The sequence below is a fragment of the Lampetra planeri genome, chromosome 56 (assembly GCF_965212315.1).
Source record: "Lampetra planeri chromosome 56, kcLamPlan1.2.h2, whole genome shotgun sequence".
Classification (NCBI taxonomy): Eukaryota; Metazoa; Chordata; class Hyperoartia; order Petromyzontiformes; family Petromyzontidae; genus Lampetra; species Lampetra planeri.
The window spans coordinates 3,526,504-3,549,719 of record NC_136162.1 but is presented as its reverse complement, the minus strand read 5'-3'; the positions used below and the strand labels follow the sequence as shown (position 1 = coordinate 3,549,719).

The following is a 23,216-nucleotide window of genomic DNA, read 5'->3' as shown; positions in this document are numbered from 1 at the left end:
GTATAGTACTATAGTTACAGAGCAAGTGCATAATCACTGAACCGGAATTGATAGCTTGAAAGCATTTAGCGCGGGGCCCTTGAAAGTGCGGGGCCCGTAGCATATGTAACTACTTGTGCTACTGGGATAATCCGGCACTGAGGCCGACTCGTATTTGACCGGGGTGGCGGGAGGGGTGGGGGTGGCTGACCGCATCCCCCGGCGCTGGGGATGTTTGTGGCAGCGCTTGGGTTTTGAGGTTCCGAGTTTCCGGCGTCAGCGGCCGGATGGCAGCAGCGCTTTCGCGACTTTGGTTTTTGCGGCTTTGTCGTTGTGGGAAGGTTTGCGGTCCCAGGCCAGCGGCAGGCCTCGGCGAATACCGCGGCGTGTGCGCGTCGCGACCGTACAATACGGCGCGTCTCAATTCACAGTGGGACGTTAATAGATCCCGTGACGTTGTTTTAAAGAGTCGACCATTGTGTGCCAATGTTACGGTTCACATTTTTTTTATTGACAAATTACGCGGTTGGTAAAGCCACGTGGAACTACCGCAGACCGTGCTCGGTCTGCGGTACACAGCGAGCGCCTTCGTGACGCCCACGCGCAATCAGAATGGGACAAATTCCAAATGTGTATTCATCATTCTTGATTTGAAGCTTTCGTGACTGCAGGAATCCATACTCGTTGGTTCTTTCGGTAAGGTCACGTAGGTAGAAAAATAAAATAAAATAAATCCCGACGTTTCGATAGCAACACAAGCCATCGTCTTCTGTAGACGATGGCTTGTGTTGCTATCGAAAGAGCCAAAGAGTATGTATTCATCATTCTTGATTTCAAGCCCTGGCAGCTTGCAAAGGGCTCCGGAAGCGTTCAGCCCCCTCCGTTAAGCCCTGCAGACATGCCTGGGCAAGTGCTGCTGTCCGCGAGCGCCTAGCCGAGGCTGGCGTGGTGCGTGACTTGGGCGTGGAGTTGTGTGGCAGGGTCCCCGCAAGAAGAGACATCCAACCGAAACCCAGTAACCTTGCAGGCGACACGGGGGATTCAATGAAACTGGCAGTCCTACTTGCCGTACTGCATTCCACCGGCCATACCTCGGCCCTGCAGCTCGGCGACTGGCGCACACACACACGCACACACGTGATCGTGTCTGCGAGATGTATGTGTGCACGTTGAACTTCTCTCGCACCGTACGTAGCCAACCGCGCTAATCGCAGGAGCGGGGGAAGGAGAGCAGACTAAACACAGCAAATCGTTCTCAAGGAATGAGTTTTCAATCTCGATGATTTAGAAGTGCATAGCTCCAGTGGCTTACGAATGTCGGAAGGAAGAGCGTTCCAGATGGCCACAGAAGCGCATCTGAGATCAACCAACCCAGCCCTGCAAAATTCTTGGTGACGGTCTCAAGGTGGTGATGAGACCCACACGTGTCACACTCGTGCCTGACTAGAACAACGCACAACACATTGTACATCACGCAACGACACCATCCACAGTTCCCGAAAAAATGCATTGGCGGTCCTCCTGGTCTTCGGGAAGACCATCGTCGAACTTGACGTCGCTCCGCCCTGAGGTGCCGCTCGCCCGCCCGCCGCACGCGGCCCGATGATTGAGCCGTCACGAGCGAAGTCCCCCTGCTGCGTCGGGTCGCTTCTCGCGTTGGTCGCTGCAGTGGCTCCCGAGCGGCCGCCCATCGCCACGGTCACTCGCATGCAGTCGCACACACACACAACAACAACAACAACAACCGCCATTCGCCACTAAGTGGCGGTGACGTCACCACGACGCTTGTGCCAGGCCATGTGCACCCTGAGGCCACGTGAAGTGTCGAACGCCCGCTGGCAGGAGGTCACGGGGCAGACCCAGGTGCCACGGGTCGACTGACCGAGATGACCGAGATGACTGGCTGATGCACCACCTGTGCCCCCTACTGTGCCAACTTGCTGTCACTCTCACACACTACACACGGTCACTCACACGCACTCACGGTCACACATACTCACACGGTCACTCACACACACAGTCGCACACACACACGGTCACTCACACACACACACACGGTCACTCACACGCACAGTCGCACACTCACACGGTCACTCACACACACTCACGGTCACTCTCACATGCACTCACGGTCACTCACACGCACTCACGGTCACACATACTCACACGGTCACTCACACACGCTCACTCACACACTCACACGGTCACTCACACGCTCACACTCACACGCTCACACACACACTCTCACACTCTCACACACACACACTCACACGCTCACACACTCACACACACGGTCACTCAAACACACACACACACTGTCACTCACGCGCACAGTCGCACGCACACAGTCGCACGCACACACACACGGTCGCACACACGTGGCGGTTATTCCCGGTTTATTTATTTATCTCACCCCGCTGCGCCACGCATCTGCTTCGAGTTACGGGAACTTTCGACTGCGTCCCCTCACCCACGAATCCGCCAGCCTCTTCCACACGCGCCCCCTGTCCGCCCCCCCCCCCAGGCTCACCTCACCTCCTCGCCTACCATCATTTGTCCTCTCCCCCCCCCCATCTTCGCCCCTCTCCTGACCAAAGCATCCCAAAATCATCCGCCCTCCCTCCCCATCTACCAATCGCACGCCACGGCTCAGCTGATCGGCCGCGGGTCATTAGGTCAAACTCCGAACAGGTTCAGCAAGGTCGTCACGCAAACTCACTCGTGTGTGTGTGTTATCAAGAGACCGTAAGAATCAATTTACTGTTAAGGGCACCCATGCGTGCGTTCTGAGTTCATAGGCATGTGTTTTTAGATGTGGCTTGCGCGTGTTGGCTTGAATCCACGTGTCACTCTTTGGATGGGTGAGTGATTGAGTGAGTTGAGTGGGCGATTGGATACGTGAGTGAGGAAGCGGGTGAGCTGATCGGTGGGTGAGTGTGTAGGCGAGTGCGCGGGTGAGTGGATTGATACGTGAGTGGGTGAGCGAGCGGGTGGGTGGATGAGTGAGCGGGTGGGTGGATGAGTGAGCGGGTGGGTGGATGAGTGAGCGGGTGGGTGGATTGATACGTGAGTGGGTGAGCGAGCGAGTGAGTGGGTGGGTGGATGAGTGAGCGGGTGGGTGGATTGATATGTGAGTGGGTAAGTGGGTGAGTGGGTGAGCGAGTGAGCGGGTGGGTGGATAAGTGAGCGGGTGGGTGGATGAATACTTGAGTGAGTGAATGAGTGAGCGGGGTGAGTGAGGGGCCGAGTGAATTGTTGAGTGAGCGGGTGATTGGTTGAGCTGCGATCCCATCCCTCCCGGGATCTCCCGCTCCGCGCCACGTTCCCATTCTCGTCTCTCGCCTCCTGCACGGCAGCTGAGCGCGCGGGCCCCGTACGACACCCCCACCACGTGGGGGCCCGGCACTTGTGGGGGGGCAGGGGGGCAGCTGGGGCAGGGGGGGCAGCTGCTCGCTAAGCGCCTTGCCGCCTCCTTGTCCATGGAATCCCCTGGGGGCGAGGGGGTGGTGGCAGGGGGTGGCAGGGGGTGGTGGCAGAGGGTGGAAGGGGGTGGTGGCAGGGGGTGGCAGGGGGTGGTGGCAGGGGGTGGCAGGGGGTGGTGGCAGGGGGTGGCAGGGGGTGGCCAGGGGGTTTGTGGCAGGGGGTGGCACACCCACTCGCCGTTACGGTTGCCCGACCGTTTGCTCGCACACCGCACGCGCTGATCGCTGCGGGGTCGACATGGACGCGTCTTGGAGGAGCGGGCTGCGTCCGGAGACGTCCGCACGACGGCGATGAGCCACTCGCGTCGAGCTGTCGATTGCGATGGGGCCGGGACGCTAACTGGCAAAAGAGCTGCCGCGTAGCGCAGCGGGGCCTTTGCCTGGTCGCAATTAAATACGTAAAAATAACTGCGGTTTACAAAGTCGAAACGCGCTTGGGTGACGTTGAGTCGGTCACTCACTCTCACGCACACAACAGGACTAAGATATCCCCTGTTTTGGCCCAAGGAGGCTGCCGGGGCGAGTGCGGTTAGCGAGCGCCTATTGCGGCAGGCATATCTCACCATGGGGGTGGTGGGGTGAGAACCACGCCCGGTCGCCTTTGTCTCTCCAGTACATGGAATATATTAACAAGTTTCTGTTTGACCAAGGTACAAACCCTTGCTTACCCATCGCACCAGATATTTATTTAAGGTTGAGTCGACCTAGGTGAGGCCCACGACCGGTTCAGGTAGTTGTTGCCTGCCAGCAGAAATCAAACCCGGGTCGCCGAGTTCAATGCGCGGTGCGTGAACCACTGCAGTAGCGCTCCCTCTGCACCCACAGGCGCAACAAAAAGACAAAGACCCCCCTTATAGCCTCGACAGATTGCTGAGGCAAGTGCTGTGAGTGAACAGCGATCTCGCGTGACGGCTCATCACAAAGATGTGGTTTTAACCCCCTCGCTTCCCCCTCCACTTGAAAAAAAAATCTATAGCGATGTCCAAAAAGTGCATCTCAACCCCGGTACAGTCGTTCTCGTTTTCCTCTCGGCTGCAGTGGGTGGGCATCAGCACTAGTGCCAGATTATCCCAGTAGCACAAGTAGCTACATATGTAGCTGCCCGTACCTACTACATATGTAGGAGCTACACATATGTAGGAGCTACGGGCCCCGCACTTTCAAGGGCCCCGCGCTAAATGCTTTCAAGTTCTCAATTCCGAATCAGTGATTCTACACTTGCTCTAATAATTTAGTACTATACCGCCTTCAATTGTTGTGATCGACTGGGTGTTTAAGGTTAGCGATTTTTCGTATTATCTGGCTCGATAGTAAATGAAAGATATAATTAATTTACTATGCAAGTTAAAACATTTGTGTTTTAATATTTACGTGTTCGCACTGATCAGCACAACATCGTTGTTGATCAGTGCGCACACACACACACGGTGCAGACTAATGGGTGCGACTGCTGCATGTGCTTCTAATCGAATCAGTGTGCGCGCTGATTGAAGGAGCCGGGCTTTGGAATTGAATATATTCTAATATATTTGTAATTAATTGAAATTCACTCTGACTACGTTTGGTTAATAACCTAAATCAACTCCGGAATCCGACTTATCTCGTCATGTGCGTTCACCTGCCGGTGTGGCGGATACGTGTAGGGATGTGGGCTACGTTGTTAGCAGAGTGCACTGCAGGAGTTGTATGGTACTGTCCTCCAATGTCTACGCTACCCACCTTCACCAAGCCGTGGTAAGATATCGGGTCGCAACACTTATTCTCTCTCGCACTGCTCCGCTTTGGAATTCCATCCTGGCGTCGTCTCTTCTACCCTCCCATCCGCCAAATTATTATCATAATGGCGCTTTAAGAAAAGTATTTCATCTATGGCACCTTCAAGAGTGCTGTTTGTTGCTGGACACTTGGTCTTTGGGGATTTCGGGCCCTGTACTCGGCATTCACGATGTGATAACATAAATAGGCAATAGACCAAATAACGTCCACACACGGCATGGAATCCCTCTGATCCAGAAGTGAGTTTGACAAAACAGGGGCTGTGCGTTTAGCCGCGCACTGGATGGAGTGTTACTGGTGGTGGTGGGGCCAATTCGCGTCGTGATGTTCAGGAGTTGTCATTTGCCTCTCTCGCCGGTGACCGCATTGAAAACAAACGGTTGGAGCAAAATAAGTAATATTTAAAAATACTTTTTTAAAAACACGCTTTAATGAAATGTACCGTACTAGTAATGGCAGAACTCCACGACTCCAGGAAGTGGCCCCGAAGCTTGCCATAACGTAAGGGACCGTGGCCAATTAAAGCAAACGTGAGTTGAGCGTGGACAATTAGACCCAAGCCGAAACATAACATATAAAAAATATTGTTTGAATTTTTTTTTAATGATAGAATATAGTATTGTCATCAGTATGACACAAGTATACCAAGTTTGCAGTCGATACCACATTGGGAAGTTGGTTAAAATTGAGTTACAAGATTTGAGGATACAACGACAGCAACAGACAGAGTGAGTTCATAGAAAGCGTGGAATAACAACAACAGAGTGAGTTAAATCACAGCGTGTAAAACAAAGGTAAGTGGGCGCTTGGTTGTGACCGCACGTTCAGAGATGCCGACTGATGAATGGAGCACGGCTCTGTGTGTGTCCAGGCCTCTCTCGCAAATGAGACGACACCCATTCGCCGGTCTCTCGGGCTCTCACCTGATGAACCAGAATTGTACAGATGGGTTTTTTTTCTTTTAAAGCGAGAAACGGTTGGCTGTAGCCACAGCGATTCGATGAATGGTCGCCAAAAATCCAGACATCGCCGCCCCTTCCATTTCACACCAGCCTCCCGGTGCGGCAGCCGAAACGACGGGGCGCGTTCACGAAATCGGTGAATTCGTGGCAAAAAAAAAAAATCCGCCGGAAACGGTTACGCCATTCCTGAACCGGTACATCGATTCTGAAAACGGTTGACGGCTTGACAAGCAGAACGCTGTCGTTCACAACATCCCCCCCCCGAGAAAACTGAGCGTGGTTCTGTTGACTCCATCCCTCGCGCGGGCAGGCAGCGCGCTGGGCACGCGGTGGATGGATAGTCGGGGGTGAGTGGTGGTGGTGGGTTGTCTTCTCTTCCCCCGACCGCGGGCGTTCGAATGCAAGCGGCGGCGATGACTCACGCGACAGAGAGAGAGAGCTTTGTGTGCCACCACCACCAACATCCCGTCTTGCCAGCACCGAGCCTTGGGGCAACCCGACACTCATCACCTCACCTCGAAAATATCGCGCGGGTGGCTTTTTAGGAGCGGAGCGAGGCCCCTTGCGTAATGGCAAGTAAACAAAAGCCAGTTTCTTCACGAACACTGTTGTATATTGAGATATTGACACTGTGTGTGTGTAGTAGGCTGATGTTTTGGGTAATGCTGCTTGGACAGATCAAGAGAGAGAAAAGGTGCGAGAGAGATTGCTGAATGACGTTGGGAGTTTGCACTTTGCATTGTGGGAAAAACTGCCAATGTTTGAAAAGGTGGTTGACAGATGAACAACAGTGGATTGACACGGGACGCATTTTCTACGAGTGGGGACATCGGGGACCATTCGCCCTCCCCTCTAGTGGCTGTAGGGGAGACATGAATCGATTACGTATAACCTACAGTACGGTACATGATTGTAAAACATCGGTTCATCCACATGACAGTCGATGCGCGAATTGGGAACTTAAGCAGCGATATTAATCGATAACCGTCGGCAATTCAAACAAAACCTTGGGGTTTGATAATCAGCGACGTTCCACCCCCACTACTGCGTTCATCGCATTATAAGACGCTCTGGAAAATAAGACCTAACCCAAATTTGTGCCTAGTATTAAAGTAGCTATACAAAGCCGGTTGCACCCCCACACACACACACGTACACACGTACACTCGTACACACACACACGTACACACACACGTACACTCGTACACACAACTTTAGAATGCAAAGGAAACGAGTACGTCTCATAAATGCGGAGAAGACGAAAATTAAAACGTCTCGCGTGCCACCGGATGCCCAAGCAGTCACTTGAATTATTTTCCTTTCATATCGATACGCGCGGCCTTAATCTGCCTTGGAATTTGGTGAGTGTTCACTTGCATAGCAGATTAGTTGCGAGCGGAGAGTCTGGCGCACGCCAGGCACGCCGACTTTTATGGGGGGGCCCGGGGGGGGTGGAAACGCATTAAAGAAGCGGCGGAGTTTTAAATATTGCACGGTCGTTCACGCAGCGCCGCACCGGCGAGCTGAGCTGAGCGCCGCTCCTGAGATCCGCGCACGCGTGCACACGTGATGACACGCACGCATATGAGCACACACGCGGACACACGAGGGCACGCACGCGCACACACACACGAGGGAACGCATATGAGGGCACGCATATGAGCACTCACGCAGACACACGAGGGCACGCATATGAGCACACGCACACAGGAAGGCACGTGCACACACACACGAGGGCACGCACGCATATGAGCACATACACGGACACACGAGGGCACGCACGCATATGAGCACACACGCGGGCACACGAGGGCACGCGTATGAGCATACACACACAGGAAGGCACGTGCACACACACACACGAGGGCACGCACACACATGAGCACACACATGAGCACACACGCACAACACCCGAGTGCGCATGCACGCACGGCGACGTCTGCCGTGAAGGCCGTGTGGTACACGTGCGCCCGTGTGGTACACGCGTGCCCACATGTCGCGCTGCGTTACCGACGCAGATTGCGCTGAGAAGCCGTGGGCGCCGTGAGCCGTGCGCGAGACGCCGGTGCTCGTTTGTCTGGTGCACGGCTCCCGAGCGTTAAGTTCTCTGCCACGGTGTTCATGATAATGACGATGATGGTGGTCATCGCGCTGGGTTCCATTCCGCTCGGTCCAAGCCAGCGGTAGGAATGGGTGCAGCCACAGTCGAGAGGATCCGCGGTAGGTTGTGTGTGGTGGGGTAAAGTGTCGGGTATGGGCCCCCCCCACCCACCTCTTCCAACAATTTTTGGTCACTGTGGAAGAGAAGACCAAAGACGTGCGGTCCTCCGGTGGGTTCGCTGAGTGGAGGCCGTTCCATCGGCAGTGTCGCGAGCCAGACATTTCAGGGCCACCGCCACCGCAGGTCACTTCTCAAACCTTTTGTCAGGAAGCAAAAGGTGAGTGGCGATTATCGCGACACGGCGATATTCTGCGACTCGGGACGATACGATACGATTTCTCCGCGTTCATGCCGCCTGCCCACTGGCCGCTTGGTTCAATCTTAACAAGTTCGCAAACAGACTCGTGATACTGTGTGTACCTGTATCGCCAAATTGCAAAGAAATCATGAGCAATGTCTATTAAAACAACGCCACACCGTGGGGATTATCATTCTTCGTCTTATTTCTCAAATATACTTTATTTATTGGAGAGAAAAAATAATATTGTACGCAATCACAACCAGCGTAATTCAAGCTCTGCTCAAGAAATTAACCCATTTCACTCGGCGCAAATGAGCCTGCTTGCAAAAGAGTTTTGGAGTAATTTAATGGCATGGCAATTATATGATGGATCTATTTTCTGGGGGTTCGTCCAATTAGTACATTTTCTCTGGCATTAACTCGACAGCATTTGCGCTATGAGCGTTCTAGATTGTAGTGTCGCAAAGGTTTGACTATTCACGCAAGGCTAATGTTGGGTGAACCGCATGCAGTTCAAAATCAGAATCTTTATTGATGCTGGAGGAATCCGATGAGCTGTGAAGCTCTTTTTCACAGGTGTCCAGTCGTCGGGCCAGAACTTTACAATTAAAAACAATACACAAAGACACGACAGGAGCGTCAAGTATAGGAAAGGTAAAATCGCCTAATAAAATACACACATGTAACCGAACTATAAAAAAAAAAATCTTATCAGGTAAATAAGGCCCACCGAGCTATTAGCTGCTTTTTTCAGCGAAGTTGCTTGTCATGTGGACATTTATAGCAGCAAAATAATCAACATTTAAATTGAAATCGAACCGTTTTTGTGTTCAGTTCCTTCTCCTTCGTGGTTAGCTACGTACGGTGCAAAAGAAGTTCAACATGCACACAGATAACACTGGTCAAAATAAAAAAACATTTTTATCTGGCCTGGACTTTTGCAGCTGTTTTAGACTAATTTCAGGGTGCCGATTCCAAATCTGATCTCAGATTTGCTCTATCACATCTCATTTTATGCTATCGGTATACCCCATTTTCATTGATTTTACCCAAAATTAACTCTGTCACTTATGATTGCAAGTTGTTGCGAGTCAGTGACTGCTTTAGTGTTAAAATATGTTGCTGTATTTTTAGGATAGTGTGTTTATAATATCATTTTATGTAGATATCCACATCTATTTAACATTTTTCTTCTGCAGTTTTTATTGAAAATGCAATATTTGATATCTCAAAAACCTGATGTGATAGACAAAAACTGATGCCAGATTTTGGAATCAGCACCCAAAAATTACCGTAACACCGTTGGAATACCTTATGCCAGAAAAAGTGTGTTGACCAGTGTTATCTAAACGCAGGACAGCCGTGTGGGTGAGACGGTTTAATAATGATCAGCATTGATGGCCGGTGATTGGTTGTGATTGGCAGGTGAGGTTAGTTGTAATCAGGTGAATCTATTTAGCAGTTGGTAAAAATATACTTTACTTAATCATATTAATGTGTTTTGTGTTCGTTATCAATGTCAAGTTTTAACATTACTGTGATTGTGGTTAAGCGTTAATTGGTTCATTATCAGCACGTCGCGAAAATTGATGTTGCATCCTATTGTGAACAATGATATCGTGGAGATCCTTACACAACTACAAAGTAATAGCCACAAAAATAGCGACCTGAAGCGATGCATCCCGACAGCAGGGCGGCGAGGTGGCGTGTCGTTGACAGAAAACAGCCTTCAGCGTCTGACAGACAAAACCGTTTCTCATTTATAAATAGACACATCTCTGTCTCGCAGACAAGATTCATCAAGTTGTCGTTCAGTCATCTTAAGGAAGAATTTCCTTAAAAAGAGTAAACGTTATTCAGTGAGGGTTTTCTGGGTAAAGATTTAGAAATTTAAAAGTATTACCCACAATATGCTGCAATTGACAGACATGAACATAGTCACCACACAAAGACCAGACTGTAGGGGCAAGTGCTGTTAGCCAGCACGTCACACCCCTCGTGGCCAGCACCACGCCCAGCCGCCTTTGTCTCTCCAGTGCTTATGATTTACACGCCGCACCAGGTATTCATTTGAGGCTGAGTCGACCTTTTAGGAGAGGCCCAGGACTGGTTCAGATAATTATAATCGTCACTTGGTGTTGGCCGTGAGCAGGAATGGAACTCGGGCTGCTCCACTTCTACCACCCCCTGACACTAAGGCAGACGTCCACACGGACACCAACAACCGCCAATCGCCCTTTGTCAGGAGGTCACGGGACAGACTCAGGTGCCATGGGTTGACTGACTGAGATGACTGGGCACAAAACATCCCCGTACCTCCTCGGAGGTGCCGGACGGTAACACCGTGGTGGATGTGATCACTGCCATGGAGGGAAGGCCAACTCCAAAATCGGCGATGCCCCTTCATGGAGCTTGTAGCCACCGCAGCGGACCAAATGGGGGCTCTGGACGGTTGCGAGGAGCAGCTGGTAACCCCTCCACCTTCAATTAAATTCGACTGAACTACGTGCAAAATATCGAATGACACGGACCCCACGCCGCCTCGCCCACACCGAGACCTTGGCCATCTCCGTCACGGCGCCTGCCGGTCGGCCGTCAGATCGGCCGTTGACGCGGGCCCAGCCCTGCAGGAGGCCTCCTCCTGCAACGCGGCGGGGATGTGGCGGAGGACACTCCGGTTGGCACAAAGGGGCCTTTTTACGCCTTTGGCATTTGACGACGACGATGATAAAAGGAAAATAAATTTTACAATTTCGGCGACGTTCCAACCGATGGCCCTTTTATCGAAGGGTTCTCATCAATCTGAACACGACATTCTATCACTTGGGTGAAAAAAGAAAATAAATAAAAGAAAAGAGGAAGCTATTTGAAGAGTCTGTGCCCCGCGGTGACTCCTGCAGCGATGACAAACACGTTTACAACGCCCGCGGGATTTATGGCCAGTTTTGTTGTTGAACTGACGGACGGCAAGAGAGGAGCTTTCCCCCATTAGCGAGCGTGGCGGAGCGACCGTGGCACGCGAAGAATGCGTCCGTCCAGTCCGTCTGTCCGTCTCGCTGATGAGCACGGAGCTGTAAACGAGCGAATGCTCAAGCAGCGAGCTCGTGTCTCCTGACGCTCCCACGGGCAGACGGCGGTGGCAATGACGGGATGAGTGGATGGCGCTGCAAGGAAGTGAACATTTGGAAAGCCGTAAAATTTGTGTTTGTCTCAATCGATGGCCATTCACTCCAACAGCGCATTAAAGTGACCGCCATTCACCCTGGTTTAGATTTTGGCAGTGAAGGTCCACAATGCAGGTGGCCGTGAGGAGGAGGCCAAGAGGTGCATTGCTTTAGCGGGGCAAGGTGTTTACTGGGCAATGGAAACCGCTTTGGAAGAGGAGAGAGAGAGAGATCGTCAGCCCGAGTGTGAAACCAAACAGCTCGAAGGGAAGTTGCTCGCTGGCGTCTCGAGATGGATGCTGGGAATTTCGTGGCAAGAGAGGAGACGCAATGCAAGGCGTCCAGAAGGGAATATTGCATGCGGAGTGTTTGTGAGACATGATTCGGCAAGAAATGGTCTTGCGTTGAGCCGGTCGTGTGCGCCACAGTGTTGAGATGTATTTTCTTGGATCTTTAGGTAAAGTCACGTAGCAGGATAATAATACAATAATAAAAATAAAACATAATAAAATTCTCACGACGTTTCGGGCGCAACACAAGCGTCCATCATCAGGTGGGAAAGCATGGTCTGCTGCTGAGATAGACTGTTTTAAAAGGTTGGAAATGGGTGTAGCTCAAGGGTTGTAAAGAAGTTGCCGGGGCTAGTGATGTTAATGTGAGAAATTAGCATGTAACTGTAAGATAGGAGAGCGGCCTCCTTAACGAGGGCACGGAAGTGGCTATGTTAATGTGAGGGATTAGCATGATGTTAATGTGAGAAATTAGCACGTAAAAGTAAGCTAGGAGAAAAAAAAGAGTTGAGATGTTGACTACTTCGCCTGGTATACAGGAGGTCGTGGGTTCGATCCCGACCCTGACGACTGCTCTATATTTGGAGATTGCATGTTCTGTGCTTGATAGGGTGGATTTTTCTCTGCGTCCCTCGGTTTTCCCTCCACACTTAGAATCAACGTGCGTTTAGATTATGTAGCCGTTTTAAATTTCCACGTGATAAGCCACTTCGTTGAGTGATCATTTGTGGCCAAGGTTGCTTCTGAAAATAGCTCTTTAGCTCAGTGGGCCTTACCTGGTAAAATGAAAAAGAGCTTATGGGTCATGGGGGTTATTTAAACCAAATTTCAAGGGTTTACAGGTGAGCTGGCACCACACATATCATGTGTTCCATTTTGCGTTTCAGCCGCCCCCGTTTAAAGCGGCGTAGAATGTGTAGTGAGTTAACGGTCTCAGAGTGGTGCGCGAAAAATACATGTTACATTAGATGGGGTGAGGAGGGAGGAGAGGGGTGAGGAGGGTGGTGAGGGGTGAGTGAGGAGAGGGGTGAGGAGAGGGGTGAGTGGGGAGGAGAGGGGTGAGTGGTGAGGAGAGGGGCGAGTGGTGAGGGGTGAGGAGAGGGGTGAGTGGTGAGGAGTGGGGTGAGTGGTGAGGAGAGGGGTGAGTGGTGAGGGGAGGGGTGAGTGGTGAGGAGTGGGGTGAGGGTTGAGGAGAGGGGTGAGTGGTGAGGAGAGGGGTGAGTGGTGAGGAGAGGGGTGAGTGGTGAGGAAAGGGGTGAGGGAGGAGAGGGGTGAGTGGTGAGGAGAGGGGTGAGTGGTGAGGAGGGGTGAGGAGAGAGGAGAGGGGTGAAGAGGGAGGGGTGAGTGGTGAGGAGAGGGGTGAGTGGTGAGGAGAGGGGTGAGTAGAGAGGGGTGAGTGGTGAGGAGAGGGGTGAGTGGTGAGGAGAGGGGTGAGTGGTGAGGAGAGGGGTGAGTGGTGAGGAGAGGGGTGAGTGGTGAGGAGAGGGGTGAGTGGTGAGGAGAGGGGTGAGTGGTGAGGAGAGGGGTGAGTGGTGAGTGGTGAGGAGAGAGGGGTGAGTGGTGAGGAGAGAGGGGTGAGTGGTGAGGAGAGAGAGGTGAGTGGTGAGGAGAGAGGGGTGAGTGGTGAGTAGAGAGGGGTGAGTAGGGTTGGGTCTCTCTCACTGGATTTCATCCCGGACGTTGTGAAAGCTCTTGGGTGACGTGTGATCAGCCAGCGTGCCAAAGGCTCAAAGAGCTACACAGAGGGCCCCACTGTGTCAGTTGGCAGCAGCAGCAGCTTAACCACAACCCAGGGGGAGCTGCGACACGCGGACCTTTTGGTGGTGGTGGGACCCGCCCTGGGTGTTGAGTGGCCACGACTTCACGCTCTGCGCACTCCAACGCTTCGCAATCCCCGTCGACGTGCGCGTGACCCCGTGCGCGTGCACGCCCCGTTCGGGAGCAGCCCCCAGGTGGTGAGACCCACAGTGCGAGGTGCTGCGAGATTGCTTGAAGGCACGAGCGGGCGCGCGCGAGTCATTTCATTGTCGTCATCTGTGAGATACGGGGCGCTGTGGCGTGATAAGAACGAGTCCATGAAATGGGGAGACACGCATGAAGCAAATCTAGCCAATGGGTCGCGATGCCGCAAACTTTAACCAACCCATGGAATTCGTCCAGATTGCAGCGCGTTCAGGGTGATTTTGGCCAAAACATCGATTCTCACGCGAATTCGATGCACGCATCGCGAGCCCGTGCACGAGTGTTCATCCATTCCCCCACGTTTCGTTCCACCTCCGCGAACGGTTCGACTCCGTGCCGATGCACCAAACTCCGTGCGCGTGAGTTGTGGGGGGGGGTGCAGAGGCCCAGTGGACAGTGCAGTGTTGCTTGCTGGCCGTGATGACACCCATAGCAAATCATTCCAGCAGCTGCTGGGATAGAGTGTAGTGCGGTGTAGTTGTGTGCAGTTGTGTGTAGTTGTGTGGTGTGTGCAGTGCGGTGTAGTTGTTTGTGCTGTGTGGTGCGTGTTGTGGTATGTGCTGTGTAGTTGTGTGTCTGCTGTGTGTGGTGTAGTGCTGTGTAGTTGTTGTGTGTGGTGTGTAGAGCATTGTTGTGTGTCGTGCCCAGCCGTGCATTCTATTCTGTAGTGTCGCTGTGTACTCTGTCGTACAGCATATTGTCTTTGTTGTGTGGCGGTGATGGTGTTGTGTGATTGCATTCTATATGCTGCAGCAGTATTTGTGGTTGTGTATTTGGTGGTGGTAGTGGTGGTGTAGTTTGTGCGGTGCAGTGTTATGTGGTTACATTTGATTCCAATCAAATAAGTAGGTAAAGCCTCACTGAGTCTAAAGACTTTTAAAAAGAGTGTCCTACAGGAGAATATTTTGACCGTTTAGCGTGTTGGGGGGGTAAAACCGAAGTTTCTTGAGACAGCATACCGTGCATACGGGGTGATAACATTCAAAGCTCTGCACAGATGGATTCAAGAATCCACTCGCGCGCTGTCAGCATGCTGGTCACCCAGCTGACCCAGCCTACATCACGTGGTTTTCTCAGGCAGTTTTTCCTTCCGAGTACAAATCCAGGCTCAGACGAAAAACTCGTTGAAGTTGGGGTAATTCATCTCACAAGGTGGCAATGAACTGGAATTCACCCGGAGAAGAGAGAGAAAAAAAGAGACATTTAAAGAAAGGTCAGCGGCCTTCTTGCTGTACCGCCACCTGCCCCCCCCTCCATCCACTTCCAAAGCAATCGATTTTAATGGCATCCATTTATATGCGTGGCAGTCCTCCGAGCATTCCGGTTTCCTCCCCGCAAGGAACTGGCCGATGCTGAAAAAGTCACGAGGCCCTTCGTGAATATTCTCATCGCAGTGGAGTCTTTACTAATTAATGTGACGAGCTGGCTGAAAGTGGCGGAGGGTGGGGTGAGTGGGGGTCAATGGAGCTAGTCCCACCACCACCATCCGTTCTCTGCGTTACGACTCGAACAGCAGACGGCTCGGAGGCGCGCGGTCGACGATCTCCCACCCCGGCCGTGCATCGAGGCAGACGGATTTCTCTTTGCGGCAATAGTTGATGAGCCAGACAGCACGGCGTTGCGCGTGTTTGGGAACGTGCGCGGGGGGGGGGGGTGAGGTGACGGGTTGCGATCGCGTGAAAAATTCCTCCCGCTCGTGTTTTTATTTTATTTTTATTATTTGAATGTTTTTTTTTTGGTCATCGGTGGTGCAGTCGCAGCGGCCCACCTTGCCGGCCGGCCCGGCCCACGCCCGACCCGGATTCGCTCTGCGAAACCCCGAGCCCGTCGGCTCTCTGAAGCTACGCTGCTTTGAGGCCTGGTTTTGTTCTCGCGTAGGCTTCCCGGGGCTTGCCAGGTGTTGTAGGCGTGATGCTGCGAAGCGGCCAGGGGACATCGCCCCACCGCCGTGCGTGCGGTGATTTTCCACTTGTCCTGGGGAAGCTCTTCAAGTCTTCCCGGGTCATTAACAGTCCCGGTTATTGTCGGTTGCGTAATGCTACGCGTTACAACACCACTCAAGGCAATGCTCATGTGCGTGTGGTTCTCCCCTCTTCCGATCCTGAGGTATTCTTCTGCCGTATGTGTGCATGTTGAACTTCTTGGCACCACCGCACGTAGCCAGCCGTGCTCATCGGAGGTGCGGGGGAAGGACGACAAACTATGGGTCTCCGTGTGAGTCTGTGTCTCTGTGTGAGCCTGTGTCTCTGTGTGGTTCTCTGTGTGAGTCTATGGGTCTCTGTGTGAGTCTATGGGCCTCTGTGTGAGTCTATGGGTCTCAGTGAATCTTTAGGTCACTGTGTGAGTCTATGGGTCTCTGTGTGAGTCTGTGGGTCTCTGTGTGAGTCTATGGGCCTCTGTGTGAATCTATAGGTCACTGTGTGAGTATATGGGTCTCCGTGTGGGTCTATGGGTCTCTGTGCGAGTCTGTGGGCTTCTGTGTGAGTCTATGGGTCTCTGTGAATCTATAGGTCACTGTGTGAGTCTATGGGTCTGTGTGTGAGTCTATAGGTCTCTGTGTGAGTCTATTGGTCTCTGTGTGAGTCTATGGGTCTCTGTATGAGTCTATGGGTCTCTGTGTGAGTCTATGGGTCTCTGTGTGAGTCTGTGGGCTTCTGTGTGAGTCTATGTATGTTGAACTCCTTTCACACCGCACGTAGCCAATCACGCCAATTGAAGGTGCGGGGGAAGGACAACAAAGAAAATACAAAAAACAGTAAATTTTTATTTTATTTTCATTCTAGATTTAAAAGCCCACGATATGTCCCGGTTTTTGGCACTCGGAGGTGGCAACGCGAGCTCTTCGCTGTGCTTGCTCCGCCGTGTGCTGGCAGCGCTGTGCGCCTCCTCTGCCCGGCTGGGGATGTGGGTTCTGCTGCACTCGCTGTTTGCCGTGCGTGTTCCCTGCTGTTCTCATTTGTCCCGGCTGTGTCAGGGTTTTTTTGCTGTGCTGCCCATGCCTTGGTGTTTCAGCTCCTGCGATGACCTCTGTATGTCTGCTCCGTAATACAGTGTCTCCTTGATACAGAATCTCCCTGGTAGAGAATCTGCCTGGTACAGCATCTCCTTGATACCGAATGTCCGTAGTACAGAATCTCCCCGGCACAGCATCTCCCTGATGCCGAATCTCCCTGATGCAGAATCACTGTGGGCGTCCAGACGCCCACGACACCCAGTGGCTGTGCCCCTACTATATAGGGAACCCTTGTTTTATGTTGACGTGCGTGTGTGCTTGTGTGTGTGCGCTCTCGCGCGCATTTGTGAGTGTCCTCGACATCTGCATTCCTTATCCCTGCGGTAACGCAAAGGAGAGATTTGCATTTAGACGACTGCCACAGGTGACCCAGTGGGCTTCTGACACTGAAACAACCTTTCCCTTTGGGGAACGTTTGCTCTTGATGTTATGTATGTATGTATGTGCGCGTGCGTGCGTGCGTGCGTGCATACGTAACATTATTCATCTCAGTCAGTCGACCCATGGCACCTGGGTCTGACCCGTGACCTCCTGCCAGCGGGCGTTCGACACTTCACGTGGCCTCAACGTGCACATAGCCTGGCACAAGCGTCGTGGTAACGTCCCTACCACTTAGTGGCGAATGGCGGTTGTTGTTGTGTGCGTGCGTGCGCACACACGCGTCTAGTCACACCGCCACACACGCGTTTAAAATCCGGTTACGTGTGCGGTAATACAATTATACAATTCTGCCGCTTCGCGCGGCCGTTGTGGGGGCGTAGGATAATAAAAAAAAACACAATAAGGTGGGTTGGGGGCGGTGGTGTGGCCCAGTCTGTGAGCCAGACTCGCTCGGTGGCCCTGGCACCGCGTGGCTTCTCGTGATTACGCGACAGCAGGTCGGCTACGGCGACGCTTTTGGTTTTCGGTTTGGGTAGGCGGAGGGCTCCTCTCAAGCGGGGGGGGGGGGGGGGGCACGCAGACCGGTGGGGCCGTACCCCCCCGTCGTGCGGCTCCAGTTCGCGTGGGGCGTTCGTCGCGCTTTGTGACACCCCCACGCGAATCGCTTGTTGATTTTTGTTGGCGAGTGGCTCGCGAGGTCATGATGAGGGCCATGAGTTGCCCAATTGGTCCGGAAAAGCCGATATAGTTTTGAGGACTGCAAAATAGTTTTAGTTTTAACCCACACCGGAGGTAAAATTTTTCGTGTCCCCTGCAAAGAGTGTTCTTGGCATGTAAATCAAAGACATTTTCACAGCTGCAATTTAGCCCGATTTTAAGTGATATATGCATTATATTTCTAAGTTTACTAGGTTTGTTTTCTCTTTCATTCGTAGCTGATGATGATTGCTTGTGTTGCAATCGAAACGTCGTACTCTATTATTTAATTTTCTTTCTACGTGACTTTACCGAAAGAACCAAATAGTAATTCCTGCAGTCACGAAAGCTCCAAATCAAGTTTGAAAAATCAAACTTTAATATCACGTTTTTTTCTGATCTCGGACCCATCAACTCGCTACACTTGAGGGCCTAGTTAGGTGGTACAAAGTGGCTGCAACCTGGGTTCAATCCCAAGTTCTCAGCAGTGCCAGTTCAGGGCCCTGTCCCGAACCAACGGGGGCCGCCTGCGATGAGGTGTTTATCAGCGTGACCTCCTGGAGTGCGGAGGCTCCGTCGGTAGGCGTGAGCAGAATCCTCCTTCTCCAGCCGCCTGCCGAGCAAACGATTTGTCGCGAGGAAACGGCTAAACACGCAAAGTGGCACCGTAAAATAAAACGTGGCCTAAAAGGACTCGGCCAGCATAAGTCTGTATGTGTCAATACCGAGTAAGAAGGAATATAATCAGAACTCCATTCTCCCTGTCCGCACGTTAAAGACAAAAAACACATTCTACTCCCATCAGCTTACTGGCTTTCCACAGCAATGTTATCTCGTAGCATTTGTTTAAGCAAATAAACTCTGGACTGGTTTTGACTTGGGTCTCATCAGCAGAGCCATGCTTGTTAACAAACGTTGTTGGATTTACACGTGTGTATTGGCTAGAGCGCTCCATATGAAATATGTAAAAAGGGATACTGTGCGAAAAAAACATCACACCCGTTGCCTTGGAGAACCGTGGATAAATTGCAAATAAGCATCGTGGGTAAAAGAGAAAATAATTTCATTCCATTTCTTCACAGAAAAATTAAATAGGTCGATTTTTAAGTGACGTCAGAAGTAGTTTGGGGACTTTATCATTCTCTGACACGGGGTGATGCACCGCTCGCTGCAGAGCTCCCAATTGAAGCGTATTCGTCTTATGTCGTAGATGCTTAGAGCACAATTGTAATTCATTTCGGCAAAAAAAGAAAAAAATGCTGGTCAGCATCCTACTTGCTGTTGTACTCCCACCTATAGACCAACACCCAGTCCTGCAGACGTGTGTCCGAAGCGCACGATGATCCCTGCATGATCCACCAACCCCCACCTCCAAAGTGCTCGACTGCAGACGAGGACCAGCGTCACAGGCTCGACACGTGCCTTGGGGAGGAGGGACAAACAAACCTTGTCGGGAGAACTGCACGTGAATGCGCCGACCGCCGATTGCCCGGGAAGACTTCGATATTTCCCAGGGAACAGCTCCCTCAAAAAAGAGGACGAACCTGGGAACGCGGGGATGGGTGGCAACCCTAGCTGGCGCCGTCTCACGGGAATCGACGGAGGTGCTGAACGGTCGAACGCGACGCGGCGCGTTCCACTGCACCGTCTCTGCATTCCCGGCTCAAATCCTCGTTTGTGTTTTATGCAGTTATTTTAGTTTTCCTTTCCGTCTTACGCGGGTCGCCCCTCGCTTCTTCCCGTGTTGTCGAGCGAGTACGAGCCTCTGCAGAGAAGCTGCTCCGTCGTGCGGCTGGAAGGGCCTTGCGTCGGTACCTGGCACGGTCGGTGTGTGTGTGTGGGAACACGTAAAGCATTGGGCGAGACGAAGTTGGCCAGCCTTGGTGCTGCTGGCTGCAAGATTCCGCTCGTTCGCCGTGCCGGCCTTCGTAGCGTTTTGTTGTTGCTGACCCGCCCTGACTGGACATCTGTGACAAAGAGCTTCATAGCTCATCTGATTCCTCCTCCTGCAGTTCAAATAAACATTCCAATTCTGAGCTGTTACTCGCTCGCAGCGCTTGCGGCAATGTGTCCGTAGCTGCCCACGGAACCTTTGCTGTTGTTTCATATTCCAGATTCCGGATGATGTGATGTCGGTTCACGCTGTGTGTGTTTGTGCCCGAGATGTGGACGGGCAGGTTGCGAGGTGTGGCTTTTAGACGGGGCTGTGAGCGTGCGTGTGTGTTAAGCCATTTGTTTGACACTCCGTCGGGGTTTGTGGCGGGCAGGGGCAGTGTGTGCAGTAGGCGTGTCTGTGCGGTCTTCGCAGGGAGAGGCGGTGCACTGGTTAGCGCACTGCGCTATGAAACTGTTTCGGATATTTGTGACCGATGTCGGATGCGAGCGGGAATTGAATTCGGATCGCCGGGGTCGTAGTGCAAGCTTACGAACCACGACACGACAGCCTCTACATCCCACACACACAGATCAGACCCCATCGTGCATGCATCGTCACTGCCAACCCACATCTTTAGTTTATCTCAGCAACACTGTATGCACACCTGCTGAAATGACTTATTATGTAACGACTACATCTGCCTTGTAATCTAAAGATCGTGGAACATGACACCACGGATTGATTCTGCAAGCGTGCTGCCCGGTTGCGCAATCCTATATCCAAGCCAAATCTTCATTCCTGCGACGGTGAATCTAGGATGGTGATGATGGATGGAGTTGAATCTCGGCAGACAAACAATGTTGACGATGGTATCGTGTCAAGCTAACGTGTACGTGGCGCGTATTCGTGTATTTGGCACGTGCGGTAACCACGGTCGTCGCACACAGCCCGCCGAGCGCAGCGCGCAGCATCCCACCAGCGACCCGAGCCTTGCAGCCAAAGCCGCACGTGGCGGGGCCTTTGCCGCGGCAGCGCGGGAACACGCCGTCGGCTGCAACAACGCCGCCCCCTTCCCCCGCCTAATGACGCTCCCGAGACTTTGAGGCGACCTCGCGCGGAATGCCACCCTGCAGTGGAGGTGACGGCGTGGGGCGGTGCGCAGTCCGGCACGCTTCGCCGCGCGGGGAGAATCTCCCCGCCCGCGTCCCACCGCCACCACCGTCACCGCTGCCGCAGCCGCAGTGCCGGCGTCGGCGCGAGCGTCGCGGAATGCGTCCGGATGACAGACCCCCCCACCCAGAGGGGGGAATCGTTGCGCCGGGCGATCCACGTCGCTGGGACTGCTCTAGCGACAGCCGCTGCGCCAAGTCCCGTGCGACGCACCGGACGGTCCGAGTGGCGAAAGAGTTGACGTCGTTGGTCAACGCGACCACCGCTCGTTGTTGTTGTTTAGTTTGTTATCCTTCCCCCGCACCTCCAATGAGCACGGTGCAAAAGAAGCTCGACATTCAAACGTAGAGCGCGCGGATTCGCGTCACAACTCGCGTTGGGTTTCGTGCGGACCGATCGTCGGCAGGTGACGTCGCGTGCGGGGCAGCTCGCTGGCTCACGAGGCTCCTGAGCCGTGTGACATGACGCACACTGCAAGGTCACACGGTGTGACGGCGGCTGAGTTCCACGCGCGCGTTGTTGGTCCGGGCCACGTGGGTGTGACGGGACACGCCGTTGGCAGTGCTGGCGGTGCGGGCTTCACGGTGACGACTTGAAGGGCATTATCTCTTCATTATCTCTTCAGCGGAACTATCAAAAGTGCCAAGCTGTGCAAATGCTACGAACCGATCCCTATCAAAATAAACACTTTTATACAGCCACGCATCCATTGTTATTTTAAATGTAATTTTTTTTTATTTACACCCCCCCGCCGCAATGCCTGGATAGGTATGCACGTGCTGTGTTCATGCTGCAATCTCTGGATTACGAGATGCTCCAGAAAGTAGGACTGCACGCCAAACTTGGACGTGGCGCCAATGAAGTTGGGACAGGTTTGGTCTTTCTCACGCGCCCACCGAAGTGGCAAGACGCCTTCCCCCCGACCCTCGCTTTGCCGAATGGGCTCGGGACGCAGGCAGTCGATCAGCAGCAGGCGGCCTGCGGTGGTGTGGGGTTAAAGTGTGGGTACGCCCACCTCCTCTGAGAAGTGTCGCAAGCGTGGAAGAGTTGGCCAGAAATACCCACGGAGCTGGGGACTCTCTTTAGTGTGGGGAGGCCGTTCCAATGGCAGTGGAGCGAGCGAGGCATTGCACGGCCGCGCCGTTGCCATTCTCCTGCCGCGTGCGTTGTCGCGTTTCGGCTTTCTAGCCGCGTCTCTCCGCGCAAGGCGGTTTCATTAAGCCACAGGTCACTCCGCTGCTTTGGTTCCGTGAACAGATTACGTGGGGGGGGGGGGGGGGGTTCAGGCGGCTTATTAAAGTTCGTATATTTTCTCTGTGTCTGCCGCTCTCTGCGAGGATTATGTTTGGGAAGGAAGTGTGAGGATCAGATAAGCGAGCCCCCCCTCTCCCCTCTCTCTTTAATTCAGACTTTCCCGTGGTGTTCCCTGCCAGGCGTCGTGCAGGATACGGTCGTGCGGAGAGCAGCTAATTTTCATGGCCCTGCGGAGCCGTTTGAAGTTCTCTCATACGTTGGACGGAGCCCAAGTGACCAGGCCATTTGATCCTCCCCCTGCCCACGGATGGGATGGGACCCAAACCCTGCTGTGTTTTGATCTCTCGCCCCCTCCTCTCTCAGCTCTCTCGAGCCACGCTTTACTCTCTCACACCTCCCACTCCTTGGCTCCGTTTGCTCGCTCAACTCCCCCACAGGCAGTTCTCACCTTCCCCCGCTCTCTTCCGATCTCTGGATGCCTCCACTGGCATCTCGCTGATAAAGCCACGCTCTTCTCACACTCGCCACTCTCTGCTACTTTCTCTCTCTCTGACCCCTACTTTTGAAAAACCGCCCCCAACCACATCGGCCAATTTTCTCTGTCCATGAATCGCAGGTGTTACAGGGCCTGTGATCTCTAACTCCCTCTGGACATCTGTCAAAAGGTGACGTAAAGTTCATCGGATTCCTCCAGTTTTAAAAATATTCTGATTCTTCACATTCCCCACCACATGCCACCACTCACTACC

The 23,216-nt window shown here is 52.9% G+C and overlaps 1 protein-coding gene across 4 annotated transcripts in view; it reads left to right on the top strand.

The window, feature by feature from the left end:
* The window catches only part of LOC144735690 (FERM, ARHGEF and pleckstrin domain-containing protein 1-like), a 79,570-nt gene that overhangs the window by 29,765 nt on the left and 26,589 nt on the right, over window positions 1-23,216 (top strand). Inside the window, exon 1 of one of the 4 annotated variants that reach the window (XM_078618169.1) lies at window positions 5,058-5,195. The exons of the other annotated variants lie outside the window; for them this stretch is intronic. Coding sequence (XP_078474295.1) covers window positions 5,148-5,195 — 48 coding nt within the window. The 5' untranslated portion in view covers window positions 5,058-5,147. Of the gene's footprint in view, window positions 1-5,057; window positions 5,196-23,216 lie in introns of those variants that run through there. 4 annotated transcript variants of the gene reach the window in all.